This window comes from Plecotus auritus (genome assembly GCF_963455305.1).
Source record: "Plecotus auritus genome assembly, chromosome: 3".
In the NCBI taxonomy this organism is placed as follows: domain Eukaryota; kingdom Metazoa; phylum Chordata; class Mammalia; order Chiroptera; family Vespertilionidae; genus Plecotus; species Plecotus auritus.
This window is the reverse complement of record NC_137772.1, coordinates 156,515,880-156,539,057: the sequence shown is the minus strand read 5'-3', so window position 1 is coordinate 156,539,057 and position 23,178 is coordinate 156,515,880. Positions and strand designations below refer to the sequence as shown.

At 35.7% G+C, this 23,178-nt stretch overlaps 1 protein-coding gene across 4 annotated transcripts in view; it reads right to left on the bottom strand.

The window, feature by feature from the left end:
- Positions 1 to 5,515: 5,515 nt before the first annotated feature.
- ZFC3H1 (zinc finger C3H1-type containing) overlaps positions 5,516 to 23,178 on the bottom strand; it is a 76,351-nt gene continuing 58,688 nt past the window's right edge. For 2 of the 4 annotated variants that reach the window (XM_080661714.1, XM_080661715.1), the window contains exons 23-35: positions 19,420 to 19,608; positions 18,594 to 18,831; positions 16,130 to 16,235; positions 15,846 to 16,044; positions 15,213 to 15,307; positions 11,492 to 11,617; positions 11,113 to 11,217; positions 10,816 to 10,981; positions 9,572 to 9,672; positions 7,598 to 7,699; positions 6,927 to 6,966; positions 6,607 to 6,669; positions 5,516 to 6,477 (exon numbers count right to left, since the gene is read on the bottom strand). In XM_080661714.1, the coding sequence (XP_080517840.1) occupies positions 6,340 to 6,477; positions 6,607 to 6,669; positions 6,927 to 6,966; positions 7,598 to 7,699; positions 9,572 to 9,672; positions 10,816 to 10,981; positions 11,113 to 11,217; positions 11,492 to 11,617; positions 15,213 to 15,307; positions 15,846 to 16,044; positions 16,130 to 16,235; positions 18,594 to 18,831; positions 19,420 to 19,608 (1,668 nt within the window). In that variant the 3' untranslated portion in view covers positions 5,516 to 6,339. The remainder of the gene's footprint in view (positions 6,478 to 6,606; positions 6,670 to 6,926; positions 6,967 to 7,597; positions 7,700 to 9,571; positions 9,673 to 10,815; positions 10,982 to 11,112; positions 11,218 to 11,491; positions 11,618 to 15,212; positions 15,308 to 15,845; positions 16,045 to 16,129; positions 16,236 to 18,593; positions 18,832 to 19,419; positions 19,609 to 23,178) is intronic. The other 2 variants (XM_080661716.1, XM_080661717.1) reach the window with 1 other exon arrangement.

Sequence of the window (23,178 nt, the reverse complement as noted above, 5' to 3'; positions counted from 1 at the left end):
TTCACTCTTGGCTATTTTGACTCATAACTCTTCTCTCCCCGCCTCCTCCTACTAGATCACATTGCTTTTATGAGTACCTCATTAACCAGTCACCCAAAGTGAATACTACCAATTATCCTCTGCTCTGCATTCTGTGATTTTATCTTTCCACCACTGGGACCAAAGCTTCTGCCAGGTTGGCCTCATTACAGTAAAATCTTCACACTGATTCCTTCTGACTTAAAGTTAAGACCATCTGCTAATGGACAGTTCTGTTATTTTGGAGAATAACACCAGGGATGATTCACTGAATTTAGATGGCAGTGTTCTCTGTTGTTTCTTTTTGTTTGCTTGTTGTGTTTCTTAATTAGACAGCAACTAACTCATGCTTGAGCATTGTTAGGGTTACATGCTCCAAATTATGGTAATGAGATTATGTCCAGAAAAAGCAAACTATCATTTTGTAGCATATCTTTGCCCTCAAAATTTTGGAAAATGACCTGAAACTAAAAATATTATTTTTTGAAGATAACTTCTATTATATGATCTCTCAACACCCCTGAGGTCAGTGCACATATTTCCATTTTGTAGATGTGGAAACAGACAAGGAGCAATGAAATGGCCTGCCGCAATTACACACTAGTTAGTGGAGCTAAATCTAAAATCCAGATCTTTTAGATAGGTGTTTTCATTACTCACATTGGTTCACACTCCTTTTATTTCCTGAAACTATTTCTTTGTAGCGCCATTTCAAGCCAGCAGGAAGTGCCAACCCTACCCGCAGGCAGTCTCGTTTTTGGCTGTACAATGTGCCAAGTTGAGTGTTTTGGTCTTGGCAGCAGATGCCCTTATCTCCATTAATGCAAACAGCTCCCAGTCCCCTATCACTCTTCCTAATTGGTCCACCTCCCTTAGGCTGTTGGCTATCATTCTCTTTCATGAAGTTTACATCACTAGGTAAAGAATACTTGCAAGATTAAATCTGCTTGATTGACCAAACAACATAGTAAACCCATCTTTGATTTTGACTGAGATCATCTTGAAGCTTTCAAATTACCAAGTAAAGGGCAAAGGCAGTACATTCTTTTAGAACAGCTGTGCAAATAGTTTTCATGTTTGGATTTAGGCTTTTTTAAATTCATAGAATATGGCCCTTGAAGAGTCATATTCATTTATACTTTGAGTGGCCTCCAAAATGTATGTCTTGCATAGAAGTAAAATATTCATTGTTCTATGCTGTGTGACACAACTGACTCAGTTTTAACATTCTATTCACTATCTTCTATGCAATGATATATTTTTACATTGAAAGAAAAAATCCAGACCCACCAGTCCCGTCACTTGACCAATCGGATTGGCCCCAGAAATTGTTTATTTATTTTTTATTTAAATGTTTCTGTTGACTTTTTTAGAGAGGAAGACAGAAACATTGAAACATCCATCAGCTGCCTCCTGCACGCCCCCTACTGGGAATCGAGCGTGCAACCTCGGGCATGTGCCCTAAACCAGACAAGTGCCCTGATCTGGAATCAAACCAGCAACCTCTTGGTGCACGAGTCAATGCTCAACCACTGAGCCACATCAGCTAGGCTGAATCTTCTTTCTTTGAAAAATATTTTTTTATTGATTTCAAAGAGGGAGAGAAACATCAATGATGAGAATCACTGGCTTCCTCCTGCAGAAATCGAACCATGACCTCCTGGTTCATGGGTTGATGCTCAACCACTGAGCCACACTGGTTGGGCTGAATCTTCTTTCTTGATGAAACCTGGAGGCACATCCTATCTAATAAAGAGGGAATATGCTAATTGACCCTCATGCCATCACAAATATGGTGGCACCCACAGCCAATAAAGAGGGAATATGCTAATTGACTGCCCCGCACCCACAGCCACAAGATGGCGGCGTCCAGTTCCCTCAGCCCTGCCGGGGCAGCAGGCATGCAGCAAGGCCAGGCCCTCCGCTCCGCACGCCTGCCTCGAGAGTCCCCCAGTCCCCTCAGACTCCCAGCTGCAGGCAAGCCTCAGGTGGCGGCTGCCCAGCCACCGAGGGCCGCCGGAGGCTTAGGTAACCAGGGCTGGCCGAGGCTTACGCTGCTGGCAGTGGCAGCAGCGGAGGTGTGATGTGGTGTTGCCTTCCTCTGATCATCAGGTCGCCTCCCACCCCTGAGGGTTCCCGGACTGTGAGGGGGCAGGCCAGGCTAAGGGACGCCCCCTCCAGTGCATGAATTTTCATGCACTGGGCCTCTAGTGTTCTTATAAGCTCATGCAAATTTTTTTGCTTCCCAACTGAACTTTTGTATTCCTGGCATTACTGAGTTCTACATTAAAAAATTTCTAGTACTGGGCAAAAATGTCATTTGGAAAAAATAAGTTTAAAGCATTGAAGACTGGGCCATCTCCAGGTAGATTCTACACTGATAGGAAAATAGACATGACTCTTAAAGACAGTAATAGATAATAACTTGATAGCCTTAACTGGGACTGAAACAGGGCTCTGCTAAAGTTGTTGATACCGGTAAATGTTGAAAGTAGCATTTTACTCATGCATTACCCAGTAAGTTAGGGGGAGAAAGAAAAGTAATAGCAGCCATTGGATTATTACTAATTCCCCCAATCAGATTCTCCACATCAGGGCTGCTTAAACTGGGCCTGATATGAATGACTCCTACTTAAGTCAGTCTCATGTGGACTTACAAGCACAACATGCCCCAAGAGGTCTCCCTTCTGGACAGATGTGGCTGTTACGGAGTTTTGAATGTCTTACCTGTCATCATGTCTAACAAACTGTCAGTTGTGAATGAATTAGCACAAAGTCAAAGAAGCTTTGGGGAAGTCTGTACAGGTTTCTAAACATGCAAACCATTCAACAATATTCAGATTAAAGTGGCAAATAATTTTTGAAAGGGGTATTACTGGCCTCAATTTTTTCTCCTATTTTATGTCTTAGGCAATAATTCACTTTCATCCAATAAGTCTTTCTCAACCTCCAACCCAAATTTAGAGTCCCTTTGAAGATGCTTCCTTGGCAATGTACTCTTCTGTTACATTTGGGGACCTTTTTATTCATCTTTGTATTGAGTGTCTAGAACTCAAATTAATTCTGGAATTTAAAAATGCCTGATTGTCCACTGTGGGAACTCTGAAAATGTGTTGTGGAGTCCCTCTTATGAAGGCCACTAAATAAAAAGTGGACACAAGTCCTATAGCCATTTTACCATCTATGAAAGACAGATACAGCTTTCTATTAAGTACTTTAAAGATGTCAGCGAGAGAAAAAATTAAAGACTTCACATTAATTGCAGATATCTCAATCAAGTACTATTCAAGAAGTACTGCATAGCTATTACTGAGGAAGGTGACATGAGTGGTAGAAGATCAGAATGAGGGCAGGATGGGGCAGCATGTCTTTAGGTGGCTCTTCACTGACCCCCGAAATAGTAAACACACAACTGAAAAAAAACTCATAGGAAGTAAGGGGACTTGTAAAATCATGAGGAATGAAAAAGAAACACTATCAAATGTTCCTTAGAAACCTGCCTTTTCTTAAGTAGTTCTTGTTCCAAAATGCTTTGCTATAATCACTGTTAATTTGTACTAAGGGTCATAATCCTCAAACCTGAAAGGTCACTAAAATTGTTTTCCCCATCCTCCCCCCACACAGTTAACACACAGACTAGAAAGCAGACTTAAGGAAATTATGACTTATCTGTGAACATGAGACAGCTTTAAGCAACAATATTGGCCCTGCTTTGTATTTCAGCCACATGTTCCTACTTTTTCAACAACCTTGAAAAATAAATATTTGAACTACAATCTTCAATAAAGTCCCTCTACATTTGTTGTCAGCCTTAATCACCTTTTGCTTGTCTGCTTAGTGCTTTTAGCTCTTAGATGTTGCACCTGGAGATTCTAGCCTGCTTTATGATGTAGGTTTATATGCCCTTTAATTGGAAGCAAACCGCCTTAGATAATCCAGTGACAACAATGTTACAAGGTCCACTTTCCGTTAAAAAGCAAATAGAAATATTAGGTTGTTCTCTAAAATGAAGAAAAACACATAAAAATACACCACAATCTTCCTTTATCAGAGATAAACCCCAGTCTAAAATGCCTCTCTTGTATTTTTTTTGAGTGGTGGAGTGCAAGGGACTGCAGTCCTCAATGACTAATCTTCTTACTATGACGTTTCTCTGCCCAAGGAAAGACTTTAGTCACATAGTATGTTAAACGTTGTATTCATGCTACTACAATAACTATCAACTTTAACCCCAAGTTTTATTTAATATTGTAGTTATTTCTTGTTGAATATGGAAGGATGACAAAAACATAAGCCTCACTCCAAAGCAGTGTTTGCTACTTTTCTGTGTAGGTTAAAGTGAGTTTGTGAAATGACACAGAAAAGGTGACATAAGAGGTATCTTTAAGGCAATATAATTTCTATAAGATAGTTTCATGACTTTAAATAGCAATATGACAAGTGATCAAAAATTAAACAACAGGTTAATATATGCTAGGGGCTCTGTCTGCATGACTCTGTACTGCATGTGAACACCCCTAGATTTGTTGAATTAGGGTTGCAAGTACCAATGAAAGCTATTTTTTAAAAAGGGGGCGAAAGTTGCTGTTGATGGAATTGAAGAAACAAATGGAGTTTTTAGTATATACAAAAAATCAAAACTTAGTACTATCTCCAAAAACTGAGATTTCAGCCAATATCAAAACTGTTAGAATATGGGGGAAACAGACTGGAAATATTTTTCCAAGTACCTAACAATGGCTTTCAAATAATAAGAGTAGGAAAAGCATCCATGGTTAAATAGTAAATGCATACAATGGAGGAATACCCCCTTTGGGATTACCATCTTCCACCCAAATGTCTTGGTCTTAGAGAAAAACAAATTAGCTTCTTTTTGGTTTAATGAAACACACTAGACAAATGGGTTTCATTCTTGACATAACCAAACAGCTCTTACTAGCCAAATATGCACTGTCTGGTAGGCACAGAGAAGGGCCTCAAACATGATTTTATTTTGACTGAGCATCATACAAATGTACAGATGTACAAATCTGCCTAGTATTTCCTGGAGCTGCTGCTCTGCAATAGATTGCATTGTAGCCATAGGACCAGATTTGTTACAGGTGTGTGTGTGTGTGTGTGTGTGTGTGTGTGTGTGTTTAATAATTTTTCTAACGATGCAAAAAAACAATATAGGCTAAAAACAAAAAAAGCAAAATAATTTGGTCAAATTAATATTCAATACGGGATAGCATGTCACTAAGCAAATTATTCAAACTACAGCGGGGAGATACTTTCTAAACACTGTGGTCTTAAGAACAAGGAATAATGGTAGGGCAAACCTATCTGTTCACTGTCCTCAAAACAGAACAAGACCAGAACAGAACAGAACTGGAAGTGACTTTATGGGAAAGCAGGTTCAAAATAAGAAAATATTGATATAGTTATAGGGCTATGTCTGTCTCCTTCAGCCCTTCCCACAAGGATGTGAAAAGTGAATAAAGACAGCAACATTTTTTAAAAAGTTAACTTATATTAAAAATATTTTGTTTATAAACAATTTTAATACTACAACGTATTTTAATACAAAGCAGTTCAAAGATTAACTGTTCTTTAAACTGTTAAACTTTATTATAAATTAAAATTTCATTACAAAAAAATTGCACATAATATTTGACCACTCTTAGGTTCTGATGCACTGTATTTGCAATCGTTTCTTTAATCTTCAAGTTAAACAGTCTCGGCAAGGAGTCCAGAACGTAGAAAGGGCAATAAACAACCCTGTTAGAGCATTCAAGTGCAACTAGCAGACTTGTGGCCATGGCAGTTACACTTTCCTTAAGGTGGACTGCTTAAGTTTAAATCCTGAAATGAAGAATCTCAAAAGGTTTAAAGAGGAAGAACTAAAAGGGACTGCCTGCTTTTTACTGTAAACACAGCCCTGGAAATTAAATCCCAAACAAGAATCTCTCAGGCATCAGAGTGTCAAGTGAATCAGGACTAGCACAACATAAAAGGGGAAAGTAAAAAATAAAAACAAAAACAAAGCAAAATTAAAATATATGTCAGTCACTTTGAAGAACTATACTTACGTACATGATGTTATGAGAATCTGGCAGGGCCTAGAGGCAGACCAAACACGAAGTTCATTTATCCAACCGAAGAGGGTCATGTTCATTGCTTCCGATTTTGAGGGCAGGATATTGTAGGGAACTTGATATGATCGGTAATGCTTGTCTGCATTACACAGACCTTAGCCAGGGATCAGCCTAATCTTGAAGGATCATTCAAATAATTTTGGCAATTATTATAAGGAATTAGAACTGACTGTGCACCCAGTGTTCAGTGATTCTTGCTTTCTGTTTTGTAACTGTTTAAATTTAAGAGCTCATTTAGGCTGACTCCAATCTCTTGGCACTTGGAAACTAGTTTTCTCAGGTTATCAGTTTTACCTCCTTCTGAAGCTTCAAACAAGAGTTGCTGTAAAAGACAGGGAAGCATAGAAGTAAGATTTAGCTAGATTCTGAGCATTACCACATCAATGGATATGGCACATGCAGAAAATTTATAGGAAAACTTCAAGGTGAAATAAAAGATAAAAAGCATTACATCTTTCCACAGTGATGCACAAAGAGGTAACTTCTGTAAGGCTCTCTGATATAAACGGTGGACCTATAAGATAGATATACACACAATTCCATCAGGAAACATGATGATAAACACCTTCATAATTCTATTTGAACAATACTTATTATTATTCATAATTATTATGATTATTCAAGATAAAATGGTTACATTGGGTTTGGGAATTTCCAAACATTTACAGTTCTCGGAATGTTAACTTCTATGCTTTATTTTTTTTTAAAGTCAATAAAAGGGGCAGAATAGCTTAAAAAACGTGACCCATCTGATAGTCAATTATGGCTTACCTCTCTTTGTCCCTTTAAAACAATCTCAGCAGCAATGGCTCTAAGAAAAAAAAAGGAATATAGAAAAGGGAAAAGAAAAATTTATATATCTTTGAACAAAATGAGATACTACCACTGGCAGAATACTGACTGTGGGAATCTGAGTACAAAACTTCCTGAAAGTAACAGGCTAAACTTCCAAGGAGGGTAACCTATAGTGAAAAGAAAAATTCAACAATTTTTATCAACTTTACAAGAATAAAGCAGACCAGTGTTTTGAACACAAATAACGTTCAAGAAAAATTCATAATTACTAGTAAAAAATACCTGGCACTATCACCTTTAAAAGAAAGATAACATCACACTACAAGCCAGGGAAATCCCCGAATTTCAAAAGGGATTGTCTTAAAATGTGTGTAATAGATTTATGTATTTGATAACAGTATTGTTATCTAAATGTTCTCTTTCAAAGAAAATTACAATTCTACCTATTTTGTGTTTAAAGCAATTGTTTATGAGCTTTATATGCTCAATATAAAATCTCAGCAGTGTCAAAAACAAATGTAAATTAAAAATCTGTCCAGGAAAAAAAAAATGAAAACAATAGATGTCATTTAAAATTTACCTGTCTGGAGCAAACTTTACAAATAAAAGCAATAGCTATAAAAACATATACATGATTGTTGCATTACATTTTCCAGGTGGCCAGGCAAGTTGGGATATTATATGTAAACATCTTGGCTTGAAGTTTCAGGATCTGAACATTGCTTTCTTCCCATTCATGATGAAGTAGCCTGCAATGTATATTCAGGAAAATGAACAAAGCACTGCAAGTGTAGGAAACCCCAAATGTGCTCTATGAACAGAATGTTTGATGAGGTACAATTTCTGGTCAGTTAAATTCCATCAAGGCTATTCAGTAAGTATGTATAGAATGGCTCTTACAAAAATTATCCTGGGACAGAAACATGCAAACTAGCAAGAGGTCCAGTCAAGACCTATGCCATCTTCAACAAACTAAAATAAGGTCCACATAGTCCTATAGAATACTAAAGCATTCTCTCCAAATTATACTCCATGTGCCCCCTCCCCCAAATTTTCTAAAATAATGACTTGATACAACAATTTCCTGGTATTTTTTCTCTCTTTATTAAACAGAGTACACTCAATTATGAGTGTTTCTTGAGCTAAAATGTAAGTACAGTGACTAATTACTAAGTTCTTTATTCTGAAAAAAAGACAAGGAAATTAAAAGCATCAAAACAAAGAAGTGGAGCTTTACCAGGAAAACTAACAATTAAACTACCTATATTCCAAAATGCTATCCTAACAGAAACTAGTCCAAAACAACCACATTTCCTATTTCACGAGTTTCACCAAAGATGATGTTGCATATTGTATACAAATTTCTGTAATTAGTTTCTGTAGATTAGCATGCTTTCTAATAATTTTTTTTTAATGCTATGGCTATTTTTGTCACAGCCTTAGGCCTTTAAATGTTATTCAATCTCTCTCTTTTTTAAAATTTTTTTAACTGATTTTTAGAGAGAGAGGAATCATGATGTGAAAGTAAAACATGGAGCAGCTGCCTCCTGCACACCTGCTACCAGGGATAGATCAGCAACCTGGGCATGTGCCCTGGCCTGAAATCTAACCAGCAACCTTTTTGGTGCACGGGACAATGACCAATCAACTGAGCCACACTAGCCAGAGTTTTTTTTTTCCAATCTCTTATACCCATTTTCCTACACATAGTACACGCTAAGAGGAATATAAATACTTTGAAACACTAAGGAATATTTGATAAATATTTTAGGTACCTTATGATCCAGCAATCTGTTTCTAAAACTTAGAAACAGAAGATACAACTGATGCAGTGAGAATGACTGCACAAGTAGAACCCAAAGCATTAGTATGTAGGGTACCTTTTTGAATTAAAAAGTAAAATTCTTAAGTGTAAAAATGAGTTTTCTCTATTAGAGAAGAGAAACTACAAAGAAATGCTCAAAGATCTCCTAATTGAATGTATGAAATCCCCGGATAAATGTTTCTCAAATGTGATTTGAGAGCTCAAGTTCAGGAATCTGCATTTGGTTCCTGGTGCATGCTAATCCTTGAGATCAACTGACCTACCTGGAAATAAAGTCATAGTAACCCAAATATATACAGGGGTGAGCAAAAGTATGTTTACATTTGTTCGTATGGAAAAAGACATGCAGATTATTATTATAACACAAGAATAAATTCTGTGTTTCATATACTCACAAGTGTAAACCTCCTTTTGCCAACCCAGATATATAGTTGGCTACTATCTCTGTAGCACTTTAAAAATCTCTTAAGTAATGTTCCTTTGCCATGTAAAACCACACTTAGTGCTTACAATACCTATGCTAAGAATACATGGTATGTGCTTAGGAAACACACATGAACTTTACTGAATTATACGCCCCCTTCCCCTTATAACCTGCACAGTTTCCTGAAGTAACCAGATTTTTATGCTGACTTTTACATGAGTAGTTATCTATTGCTTAACAACTCTAAAATTGAAGTCATATATATCAATGAATAAGTAGTGGAAGAACAGACTGTTCTTATCAAGCTAAGAATAATTTTATATGAAAAGCCTATACTATTAGGCTGAGAACCAAAAGAATTTTTTTTCCTACCTCAGTGCAAGCCCGGAATTAGTTGGCATGATTGTGCAAAACTGTTCCAAGGTTTTGGAATGCTGGGTCTTTGGAACACAGCTCAAATAAAAGTAAATAACCTGCAAAGGTTGAGGGGAGAGGAAAAATAAATGCAACAAGATGTGAAATCCAATTACCTATTTGTTTTAATGAGAAAACCAAAATGGTCTTAAGACATGAATGTATAAATTATAATAATGTATGATGCTATGAGTTACAGCTCCTACTATTAAATTTATTAGTGATTTTCCAAACATGAATTAGGAAATATGGTCTAGTGATGACAGCCATGGACTAAGAACACTGACAAGAAGCCAGGAGTCCAGGTTTTCATTCCTGAGTCTACCTTTACTTGCTGTATAGCTGGGCAAGTCATGGGGCTAATAATACCTGCCACATCTTGCTCATGGAATGCCCGTGTGTAAATGATTTAATGTCCATAAAGTGATTTGAGATCCTGGGATAAAGAATGGCATAGAAGTACAAAGCATAATAATTGGTTATCCTGATTAGCAATACACCCTACCCCAAAAAAGAAAACATGTATATGCATTGCACAGAATGAAAGGGGTCTCTGAAAATTTAAAACAAAAAAACTTTCATTGCTTATAAGAAGATAGCTTTATAAATTTATCATTAGTCAAATTCTACTCTTAAAATTCTAAACAGCATCTGATTTCAGCTTTTTTATGCTTTATCAACAGCTCTATTTCCTTGACAAAATATTAACAAAAAGAATAGCTACACTAATAAGCCCATTTTTACTGTGAAGTTACAGAATTTTTCATTCAGTAAAATTTTCAACTATTTGAGCAAAACATTACAAATATAATTACAATTATTTCTTTTGACCTTTCTTCTTTAATACATATTAAACCCTAACATCTCTTCAATTTTGCTTCAATGTTAAATTTTCTTAAATATACCATAATTTATATATGCATGTTAATCGAACCTTAAAGGGCTCTTTCTACGGTTGGAAGAGATATGTAGTAAACACGATCAAGAAGAACAGTATCATAGAATTGTATACCTGAAACCTGTATCTTATTAACCAATGTCACCCCCAATAAATTTAATTTTTTAAAAAGAGAAAGAATAAATGCTAGAAAAGTGATCCTAGGAAAAGCTCTCTTGATATAAAACAGGAGTTTTGCTGTCATTTTTAAGGCCCATTCTTTTATGTAAACGTCATAAAAAAAAAGGAAGTTTTAAGTCCTTACCCTATTATGAAATTCATAGTTGGACCAGTAATCAGCACTGCTAAAAGGAATGGGATATCTGGCAGGGACTGTAACCAAACATCTATTCACTAAATCAGTAAACAATCTGAATTCTTGGATTTTGTTTCTGGATCCAGCAGCTCTATTATTGGCAAAGACGAGATAACTGCCAAAAGAAAAATATTATAATTTAGAATAATTAGGCCAGTAATTCTCTCACAAAGAAAGCCAATCAACCTTTACCCACCATATCCCCTTATTCCAAATACCATTCTTATTAAGAGGAACTAAACTTACTCCATCCAAATCTTCTGCACTATATCAGATCTCATGGCCACCCCTAATGCTGCCTCATATGCTTCCACTGTCTCTTTAATGTTTGCTTGAAGAGGATGACAAAGGCTGTTTAAAAAAATGAAGGAGAACATTGTATGTCTACAGCTCAATTCTATTAGGTAAAGGAATGACAAAGTAAATTTTAAACATTACAAATATTATTACAATGGAATCCTTCTTTTGATCTTTCTTCTTTAATAATGTATAAACCTTAGCATCCCTTCAATTTTGCTGCAATGAGTTTAATATCAGGTTAATTTTAACACAGTGTAATTCAGTAACAAATAACAAGTGCTAGCCTAGTATGCAACATTTCTCTCCATAGCTGATAATGTCTCACCAGTAAATCAGCCACAAATAAGGAACTTGGTGGTTAAACATCTCATCATCAAAATTCCCTTTACATAAATGGGCTGGAATGTCAAGTGGTCCTGGGGTATTTAAGAGATACCTGGGGGGAAAAATACTGTTTGAAATTATGCCTATGCACACATGAACTACTAATACTTTAAAGATAAACAAACAAAAAGAACCCCTCAGTTTCAACTTACATTTCCTTGAAATATTTTTGTAAGGTAATGACTTTAATTTTTACATGCATACCACACTGCTTTGGTCACATCTCTACCATCACATAGTTATTATTTTATACCTGCATGAATAACTCGTTCTTAAAATGATTTATTCTATCTCCAGAGTTAAACCACAATAATCATCTAGTTGAACCTAATTAAAACCAGAGAATAACAAATGAGACAACCAAATATATAAAATTGTCCCATAAAAATCTGTTTTACTCTTTTTAAATTTTGATTTATTGATTTTGAGAGAGATCAATTTGTTGTTCCACTTATTTATGCATTCAATGGTTGACTCTTGTATGTGCCCTGACAAGGGATTGAATCCACAAATCTTGGCGTTATCAGTTTGATGCTCTAACTAGGGTAAAATCTGTGCTTTCTTCTAAAAAAAAGTTCTTTCTCGTAACAAAAAGTTTTACAAGAAAACTTATAAAAAAAAAAAAAAAAAAAAAAAAAAAAGGTTGTATCATCCTATACACCAAATAGATTGCAGGGCACATACCAAGGTTTCAGATTCCATCCCCGGTCAGGGCGTGGCCGGGGCACATATGGGAGGCAACCAATTGATGTTTCTCTCACATCCATATTTCTTTCTTTCTCTTTCTCTCCCTCTTCCTCTTCCTCTCTCCCTCTCAAGTCAATAAACATATCCTTGGATGGGGATTAAAAAATAAAAACAATATCTCCCATATAAACACACACATACTATTACAGATTTAATATTAGACATGATATCAAAGTGTATTCTATAACATATTGGCTCATAAGGCACATGTCCAAAAGAAGACTAAGATCAAATAAGATTGAACTATAGCCCCCTCTTGAAATGCCACCATACATATTAGGATATTAAAGACTCTAAAAAGTCAATTAGTAATGAAATCTATTTGACTTTAACTAATTCAAGTTTCTCCCCAATATATTTGAATTTGTGTGTATAATATTTACCAACATCTTTAGGAATCATGTTTTTAAAGGAAATACATTGACCTCAACAATGACACACTAGTATAACTGTTTACCTTGGATTTTAAAATTATTTCAAGGGGCTAAGTTTTAATGGATTAAAAAGGCTGTATGGAGGCTTTGGGGGTAAGGAAGGATGGGAGAAAGGGAAGAAATGGGATATCTAGAAGTTAGGTCATTACCCCAACTTGGCCGTAACTAGCTATATTACCACAGAGTTAATCACTTACTGTATCTTCTAAGGATATTAGTTTTCTCAACTGAAAACTGAGGTAAGAGGTAAATTCAAATCTAATCTATATGAGATTCTATTCCTAGGTAAAGTGAATGAAATCTCCAGGTTAAATGTTATAGTTTCATCTATTAATCTTCAAATTGATTTGAAACACATGACAATGACCACATCTAGCTCTTTCTGCCTTTATACTAAATGTTACATAGAAAAAAGGAAACGATAAAATCAAACTCTAAGTAAATATTAGAGTTCTAAGTTTTTTATTTTATAATTTCTACTCCTGAGATGTTTTACCTATTAACAGCAGACTTCTATTACTAAACTTTGTCAATATATAAATTTAAATTTTTATATCAATATCAGTAAATATGACAATGCCTACAACTACCTTACACTTACTGCCATTCTCCTAATATGTGACGTAAAAAAGATTTCCAGCCCGAGCAAGTGTAGTTCAGTGGATAGTGTCAGCCAGTGGACTGAAGGGTCCTGCCGAGTTCAATTCCAGTCAAGGGCACATACCCCGGTTGCAGGCTCGATCCCCAGCCCCGTTTAAGGTGTATGTGGGAGGAAACCGATTAATCGATGTGTCTCTCACACATCAATGTCTCTCTTTCTCTCTCCTCCCCACCCCCTTTCCACTCTCTAAAAAAACCAATGGGAAAAATATCCTCGGGTGAGGATTAACAAACAAAAAAAGATTTCCTAAATTCACAGAAATGCACACTTTGTGTAAATAAGGTTTTCAGATTTACCTAAAAAGACTCACCACCAGATATCTTTTTCTTGTAACTCTGGATGAATTATGACTATTCCCACAAAAAATTTAATAAAGTAATATGACTTAGTAAACAACCAGAAGATTATTTGGAGGCAACGTATTTTCAAATTTTTTTTGACACTGTTATTTATCCTGCTTCATTAGTTAACATCAAATAACCTGAAGATCTTTGATTAGATACTACAGCAAAAACTGGTAACATCTTTTAAGCTAAACCAATTATCTCCATGCCCAATAGGAGACCAAAATCAGCAAGCGTGTAAAAAGTTTGGTTCAGCTTTGGATTTATCCTGTGCTGGAGATTGAGATGTTTTAGCAATCTAATTTAAACAGGAAGAAAGTCATGGGAAAGCTGAATAATCTCTAAATTCCTTATAGAATAGTTTAATTCTCTATTAATTTGTATTTTTTAATTATTCTCTTGTAATTTATTCTAAGCTATTAATCTAGATATAACACAGCAGAAAGAATTTCAAAAGAGCACTGAAATCACTGTCAATAAACTGACTACCATAAGAGGACAGATGTAAAGACCCAAGTCTAGGAAAGAATAGTGGTCCAAAACTTTTTTAGCAAATCTCCAATAAAACTGCCATGCTCACAAAATATTCTAGAGTGGATGGACCAGTGACTTAACAAAATGTGAGTTGTTTGTTAAAATGTTTTTTATAGCCCGGCCAGTGTGGCTCAGTGACTGAGCATCAACCTATGAACCAGGAGCTCATGGTTCGATTCCCTGTGAGGGCACATGCCTGGGTTGTGGGCTTGATCCCCAGTGTGGGGCGTGCAAGAGGCAGCCTATTGATGATTCTCTCTCATCATTGATGTTTCTATCTCTCTCTCCCTCTCCAAATCAATAAAAAGTGTTCTGATCATTACAGAGAGGTGAGGATGAAGAAGGGAAGAGAACTTTAAAAAAAAAAAAATCATTCTTCATGATCTGCTGTGACCTTGTTGTTAGAAAAAAAACTCAGAGTGAAACCAAAGCAGTAAATAAAGAACTCTACATAACTTACTAAGAAAGTGATGGTTGAGAAAAGAATCCTATAAAGCTTCTTACTCAACATTTCAGAAGTGAGAGCAGTTCTCTTTAGAATAAAAAAATAAAACGGTATGAGGCAAATTATTTATATCTACTTTATTTAGAGCACCAATAAAATAAATTAAAGCTCATTTTTTTTAAAAATCACTTATTGTCTCAGGATAATTCACTGACATGGTATTGTATGCTAAAATTAACAATAACAATAAATTAAAAGCAGAATGAGTTATCACGGTGTTAATATAAACCTTCATTAGTGTCTTTAAAGATTATAACGCATGTTACATCTTTCCATTTCTATTAAATTCTATTGCCTTCCTAATGGTCTAAGAGGGTGTTCAAGTATTTTTTTAAATTAGTTTAAAATGTAGTCAATCACTCACACAAAAATTTGTAGTCTTCCCAATGAACTATACTCTCTCATTCCTCTGCAAATTAAGAGTTCTACAAACTTACCGAAACAGATCCAAGTTATTATACTTCTCAAACCCAGGTTTAAAGAAGGATGCAATAAATTTCCGCAAAAATGGAAGAAGATTATCCCCTCGATTCTATTTTTAAAAGAGGAAGGAGGAATACACGTTAGGCTTACAATGTTTAATTAAAATCTTTCAAGGGAGGAAAACCCCTAAAATTCACTATTTGAGTAGGTTTCTTGAATAGGTGGGATAGAGATAATTTCTATATTCTGATTTCCAAATTAAACTAAACTATTAAATAGCTTGACACCCAATACACCAGTCTCAAGTTGCAGCCACCAATTAACTATTAAGCTTCTAATATATTTTTGGCACTGTGCTAGGTGTTGGGGCTCCAAATCTGAGTTAAGACATGGTCTTTGCCCTCAAGGAGTTCTTAACATAGACTACAAAGCAGCTCTAAACAAAATTACAAAGCAATTTAATAAGGTAATGGTAGAACTATACACAGGGTATTTTACAGCAGAGAGAGAAGGAATATCTAAAATAATTTGCAAAGGGCAAAAGGACCAGTAGAAGCATCCTGAAGAGGCTGATGCCTGAAATAATTTATGAAATTGTGAAACATAAATACATCACATTTAAACATTCTAAGTCATTTCATTTTTACCTGCATGATGAAGAATTTGCACGTATGATAAAAAACCTCTGCATTCTGAGGATTTTTTTCAAATGCAGTAAGCCACACTGCCCTGGCTTTGTCGTGCTGATTTGTTTGCAAATATAAAGCAACAAGGGCTTCCAACAACTGGCAGTTCATGGGACAAGATTCCAATAAACATTTACAAAGTTCTACTGCAGCCTCATACCTTAACAAGAAAAAAACATGTCTATACATATTTTAAAAATCAACTTTTAACACAAGGTTCACTGTTTGCCAATTGAAAGTTTTACCTCTCTAGAAGCTGGTGCAGAGCAATCATGTTTGTGTAAAGTGGAACACAGACCTCTATTCTTTCCTCAACAGGAAGGCTCTCGTCTGTGCAAGCTTTCACTGCATCTATCCAAAAATATCACAATAGCATGAATCAAACATAGAATTAGTTATTTGACTGTTCTTTCAACTCTAAAAGACCATAGGAGAAGATGGTCTAGCCCTTTGATTGACCATCATCTTATTCTGAGCTCCCGACATTTACCCAAAGGAGATATTTCAGATATCTCCAAACTCATAAAATTCAATCTCTTACCCTCACTTTCCTGGTAAAAATAAAATATGAGATCTTGTATCTATCAAAATTTTCATTTCAACAAATGTCCCTTCATTTTCCTAAATTCCTTAAAACTTATCTAAAAAAAAAAAAAATTCAAATTACCTTTTCTTCTTTCTCTGACCCAGTTCAAGAGACCTTGACTGCTGTCATACAGCCATTTAAGTGTCTCCCCATAAACTAGATCTTTTCCTTACTCCTTCAAAATACACTTCCCCCTTGTAAAGAATACTTTACTTTAAAAAAAAAAAAAAAGAGTATTTTACTTGACCAGGCTACTTCTTAGAGAATAGTATCATGTTTTACTTTGTGCAACTGTCATTATTTCCTCCTTGCCCAATGGTAGTATGACCCCCAGATTTCAGAGTTTAAAAGTGAATGCCACTCTGAAACTGTTCATTTGAAGTTCAGTTACACGATCATAACTAAACAAACCTGAAAGCCTAGCTCTACATTCATTTTATTTGATTAACATTTGATGAATGTACTTCCTCTTCTTTTTCTTTTCTTTTTGCCTCTGCTTCTAAATGATTGTTTATATGTTCTCTTGGTCTCATATACTCCCTTTAACCTCTAACTACTATAGTTTTAAATGTCTATGTCCTCAGAGGAAATACCTCATAGCTTCAACTACTAAATAATTTACTGAGAGAGTACATTAAAAACTGCAAAGCATTTTGTAATTTCGTAACTTCTACGTTAATTAACTTCCAAATCCATTTCTCTATCCATAATTGTCCACTTTAGGTCCATTTCCTTATCTTCCTTATTTCCTTCTGCCAACAGGCATTTCCAATTGGATAACCAATTACCATTCACAAATACTATTTCTACTACCAAAATCAGTCTTCCCATTTTATTAGTTTTCTACTAATGCACTTTCCTTTTGCTAGTCTCAAGACCCTGAATTTATCTTTAACTATGTCTTCTCTCCTTCCCTGACATTTAATCTGTCCCCTGCATTTCTATGTGCTAACTTTAAATGTCTCTAATAAATACTCTCTCTCCCAGTTTACTTTTTTTTTTTTTGCCTCAGTTATGGCAATGAGTTTCTGGTTGGTTTTCCTACCTGTGGTATCATTCTCTTCAGCACATTTTTTTTTTCTTTCTTCAAGAACCTCTACTGTCATCAAGTCTAATACACTTATACAAAGTTGAAAATTTGGTAGGTATCATTCCACTTATGAAAGTTAATTCCTACTATTCTTTAGCACAAAACTCACTTTAATAAGCACTCTTCCTTCTTCTAATCTCCCTTCAAATCCAATGTACCAATTCTTATCCACTTGTTGCTTTTTACTTACTTAGCTCCCCTAACAGGAATGTTCTTTTTCCCCTTGCCTTCTTCGCTGGTTTATTCAATAAACATTTATACAAAGCACTCAGCACCAAGTCAAACATTGTAGGCACTTGGAAAATGTAGATGTAAAACAAGGATCCTATCTTTGAAGAGGCCCATTCAGTCACATCATAGTTGAGCTTCAAAATCCAGCTCTAAGTCCTAATTCTTCTATGAAGACTTTCTTAATCATGCCAACCTACAATAATATCTTCCCTTTCGGTTTATGGCCTGTACCATATAACTGTATCAACCACAGATTCTAATCTCTTCTATAAGCACAGATTTTAGACTATATACTAATTCACAGTTATCTGGCCTCATCTGTTAATAACTATGTCAAATGTATAGATTTTATCTTCTGACTAGGTTATATACTTCTTAGTAGGAAGGAATAGGCTTTATACCTTATGTGTCCCAGAGCAGATAAATTATTTAGTATATAGTAACAATCAAATTCATTGATTGATGGATCAAATATTAATTACTTGAAAAATAAAATATAATCTTTAACTTTCACCTTGATAAATTGCTTTTAAAAATTCAATCAACTCATTAAACCTATCAAATCTATTCATCTAGCTAATATCCTTTGCTATAATCAGAAAAAAGTAATTACGTAGTGTTAATTATGTACAGTTCCTAGCTTTCATAGATGCCAATGCCAATCTCTTCTGATTCAATACTTAATCTTGAACTATAGCATAGAACTACAACTTGCAATTTATAAATCTGTTCTACTTAATTATGAAGAACCATAAAAGGGATAAGTTGATATTTTAAATAATTTATAAACATTTATACTTACCTTCAAACACTGCTAACAACATATCAGGGTTAGTCTTTACATCTTGAACTGTTTGCCATGGCATTATAAATGGTTCTGTGTTAACAATTCTTGAAGGATTGGCATTAGATGGATCATAAAATTTTGATGGGAGACTGTTGAATTCAATAAGATGTATGTAGGCTAGCCATGCCAAACATCGATCCCTTGTTTTAAGGTACTCAGTTACTATTCCATCATTAACCGATTTCAATGCATTCTAGGTAAACGAAAAAGTAACTCAGTGCTTTTTAAAATAATGACTCCTATTCCTGAGATTCAAATGTAAAGGCAACAATGAATAAAACAGTTGTATTTCTTTGGAGTTGTTCTTAAATACCTATGTTAAAACTTTTGAAAGTCACCAATTTTTTTAATTAAAAGCATTTTAGAAATATCAATATCAAATTAACAAATTTTATTATGCTAAGATTCATAACATACTTAATTAAAAAGATTAAATTTATCTGAACATTTTAATGTCTTGTTATTAAAAATCTAATAAGATAAAGAGAAATTAATAAAAACAAACAAAACTCCGCATCCATTTGACAGATTTTCACATGAACTAATTTTTTTACCTTCTTGTTTAAATACTGAAGTTTATTCTGGTGGATACTGGACATACATTAGTTTCATTTAAACCTCATAAACACTTTAAAGAAGGTATTATCCCCACTAAGTAAATGAGGAAACAATCATAAACTTACTCAACGTCACACAACTTACTAGTAAGTGGTAAAACAAGAATTCAAATCTAAAGCCAATTCTCTACAAAGTATAATTAAAAGCTACAACAACTATTTACCTGTAAAAGTGCAAGTGCACTTTGGGATCTTCCAGTAAATATGTGCAGCTGAACTCTAAACAAAAGAGCCTCTAAAAGCTGAAAGGACAGAATATCTGATGCTTCCCGTTTGGCTGCTCCCATCAGAAATTCCACCATTCTCTCACATACATAATCCTTTTCTTCAAAGGTGCTTTCTAGGTGCAGAAACTGCCCAAAGAGATTTCATAAAATTAATCATGCTTCATAAGATAAGATGTAAAATTTATATTTTTCACATCTCATTATGAAACTGTCTCATATTAAATCTTCAATTTCTACAAAAAGGAACATTATAAATATACATAAACTCATTTCCAGTACTATAACCTAGATTTCCCCTTCTACCACAAGTTGGAAAGGAAAATCAGATGAACACTAGAATAATACTGATCTACTCTCAGAATTATCACTGAAAAAAATCCATCTTTTCTTTCCTTGAATCAATAGGTAAATGACAGCAAGACCATGATCTATCCCCAAAAATTCACATTTATGATCACACTAGAGGCCCGTTGCGCGAAGATTTGTGCAATAGGCCTTCCTTCCCCTGGCTGCCGGCACCGGTTTTCCTCTGGCACCTGGGACCCAGGCCTTCACTCTCGCCGCAGCGGAGAAGCCAAGCCTCTTCAGTCTTCAGTCTTAGCTTGGGCTGGAGCCTTCAGTCTTTGCTCTGCGCATGTGTATGCAAATTAACCCTCCATCTTTGTTGGGTTAATTTGCATACTCGCTCCTGATTGGCTTGTGGTCGTCATGGATGTATGGTCAATTTGCATCTTTCTCTTTTATTAGTATAGATACAATTTGCATTGCTTTAGGTGTGTGACTATATAAAAATTCTAAAAATAGCATTCATATTAGAACTAGATGGCAAAATAATTAAAAAGACTTAATCAGTCTGGCCAGTGTAGCTCAGTGGCTGAGGGTCAACCTATGAAACAGAAGGTCATGATTCGATTCTTGGTCTGGGCACATGCCTGGGCTGTGGGATTGATCCCCAGTAGAAGGCATGCAGGAGGCAACCGATCAATGATTCTCTTTTATTATTGATGTTCTATCCCTCTTTCCCTCCCCCTTCCTCTCTCTGAAATCAACAAAACATACTTTAAAAAAATTAATCAAGAAATTAAAAGGCCCTTTAAGACCAAACAATTTTAAGGAAAAATATTACACTCTAAAAATCTTGTGGTGGACAACTGCGGCACCCACGGAACAGCTGCGAGCCCCAGAACAACGCTCCCCAATTGGCGCAAACACACGGGTTCAGAGGAGCTCTACACTCCAACACGGAAAGGTCAGATTTCGCCTAGGATAAGGAGAGAGAGAACTACATAACCAGACACCCAGAGAAGAGAGACCATGGGGAGACAAAGACACAGCCCGCATATGAAAGAAAAGCAGGCATCACCAGAAAAGGAAGTAAACGAAATGGAAGCAAGCAACCTTCCAGAAAAAGAATTCAGAGAAATGGTCATAAGGTGGCTGAAAAGAATGGAAGACAAATTTGACAATATGAGCAAGAACCAAGAGGAAATGAAGAAGAACCAAGAAGAAATGAAAAATGACATCGCTGCTGTAAAGAACTCAATAGAAAGCATCAAGAGTAGACTAGAAGAAGCAGAGGACCGCATCAGTGAGCTAGAAGACAAGATGGGAAAAAATACCCAAGTAGAGCAACTTCTAGAAAAAAAAATTAAAAGGCAGGAGGAGAGCCTAAGGGAACTTTGGGACAACACGAAACAAAACAACATCCGCATAATAGGGGTTCCAGAAGGAAAGGAAGCTGAGCAAGGAATAGAAAACCTATTTGAAGAAATAATGACAGAAAATTTCCCTGATATAGAGAAGAAAAAACCCACACGAATCCAAGAAGCTCACAGAGTCCCAAGCAAAATGAACCCCAAAAGACCGACGCCAAGGCACATTATAATTAAATTGGCAAACACCAACGACAAAGTAAGAATCTTAAAAGCGGCCAGAGAGAGACAGAAAGTTACATACAAAGGAACCCCCATCAGACTAGCAACTGATTTCTCAACAGAAACTCATCAGGCCAGAAGGGAATGGAATGAAATATACAAAGTCATGCAAAGGAAGGGTCTGAATCCAAGAATACTGTACCCAGCAAGGCTGTCAATCAAAATTGAAGGTGAAATCAGGAGCTTCACAGACAAAAAAGGACTAAGGGAATTTATTACCACCAAACCAGCAATGCAAGAAATGCTAAAGGGTCTGCTGTAAAAAAAAAAAAAAAAAGAAATAGGAAGCGAAGAAGGAACACAGGTGTAAAGAATAGGAATGGCGACAAATAAGTACCTATCAATAATAACTTTAAATGTAAATGGATTAAATGCCCCAATCAAAAGACATAGGGTAATGGATTGGATAAGAAAACATGACCCATATATCTGCTGTCTACAAGAAACCCACCTCAGAAAAAAAGACGCACACAGACTGAGGGTGAAGGGATGGAAAAAGGTTTTCCAGGCAAATGGAACTGAAAAAAAAGCTGGGGTAGCAATACTTATATCTGACAAATTAGATCTCAAACTGAAGGACATAACAAGAGATAAGGAAGGCCACTTCATAATACTAAAGGGAGCAATCCAACAAGAAGAAATAACTCTGGTAAACATATATGCACCCAATACAGGAGCACCCAAATACATAAAAAAACTCCTGGAGGAAATCAAGGGAGAGATTGACAGCAATACAATCATAGTAGGAGACTTCAATACCCCACTATCACCATTGGACAAATCCTCTAAACAAAAAATCAGCAAAGAAACATCAATCCTAAATGACTCACTAGACCAGATGGAATTAATTGACATCTTCAGAACATTTCACCCCAAAGCCACAGAATATACATTCTTCTCAAGTGCACATGGGTCATTTTCAAAGATAGACCATATGTTGGGACATAGGCAAAGTCTCTTCAAATTCAAGAAGATAGAAATCATATCAAGCATCTTCTCAGACCACAGTGGCATAAAACTGGAAATCAACTACAATAAAAACAACCCAAAGAAATCAAACACATGGAGACTAAACAGCATGCTATTAAACCATGACTGGGTTACCAGAGAAATCAAAGAAGAAATAAAAAACATCATGACAACAAATGACAATGAAAACACTACAATCCAAAATCTATGGGACACAGCGAAAGCAGTCTTGAGAGGGAAGTTCATAGCTCTACAAGCCTACTGCAAAAAAACAAGAAACAGGGGTAATAAATTACCTAACCCAACAACTCAAAGAGTTAGAAAAAGAGCAACAAGAAAAGCCCAGTGTAAGCAGAAGGAAGGAAATAATAAAGATCAGAGCACAGATAAACGACATAGAGACCAAAGAAACAATACAAAAGATCAACAAAACCAAGAGCTGGTTCTTTGAAAGGATAAACAAGATTGATGAACCTCTAGCCAGGCTCACCAAGAAGCAAAGAGAGAGGACCCAAATAAACAAAATCAGAAATGAAAGAGGTGAAATAACAACAGATCCCGCCGAAATACAAAGGATTGTTAAAAAATACTACGAACAACTCTATTCCAACAAACTGGACAACCTGGAGGAAATGGACATATTCCTAGAAAAATATAACCTTCCAAAACTCAATCAGGAAGAATCTAAACAGCTCAATATGCCAGTAACTATGGAAGAAATTGAAGCAGTCATCAAAGAGCTTCCGGCAAACAAAAGCCCGGGGCCAGACGGCTTCACAGGAGAGTTTTACCA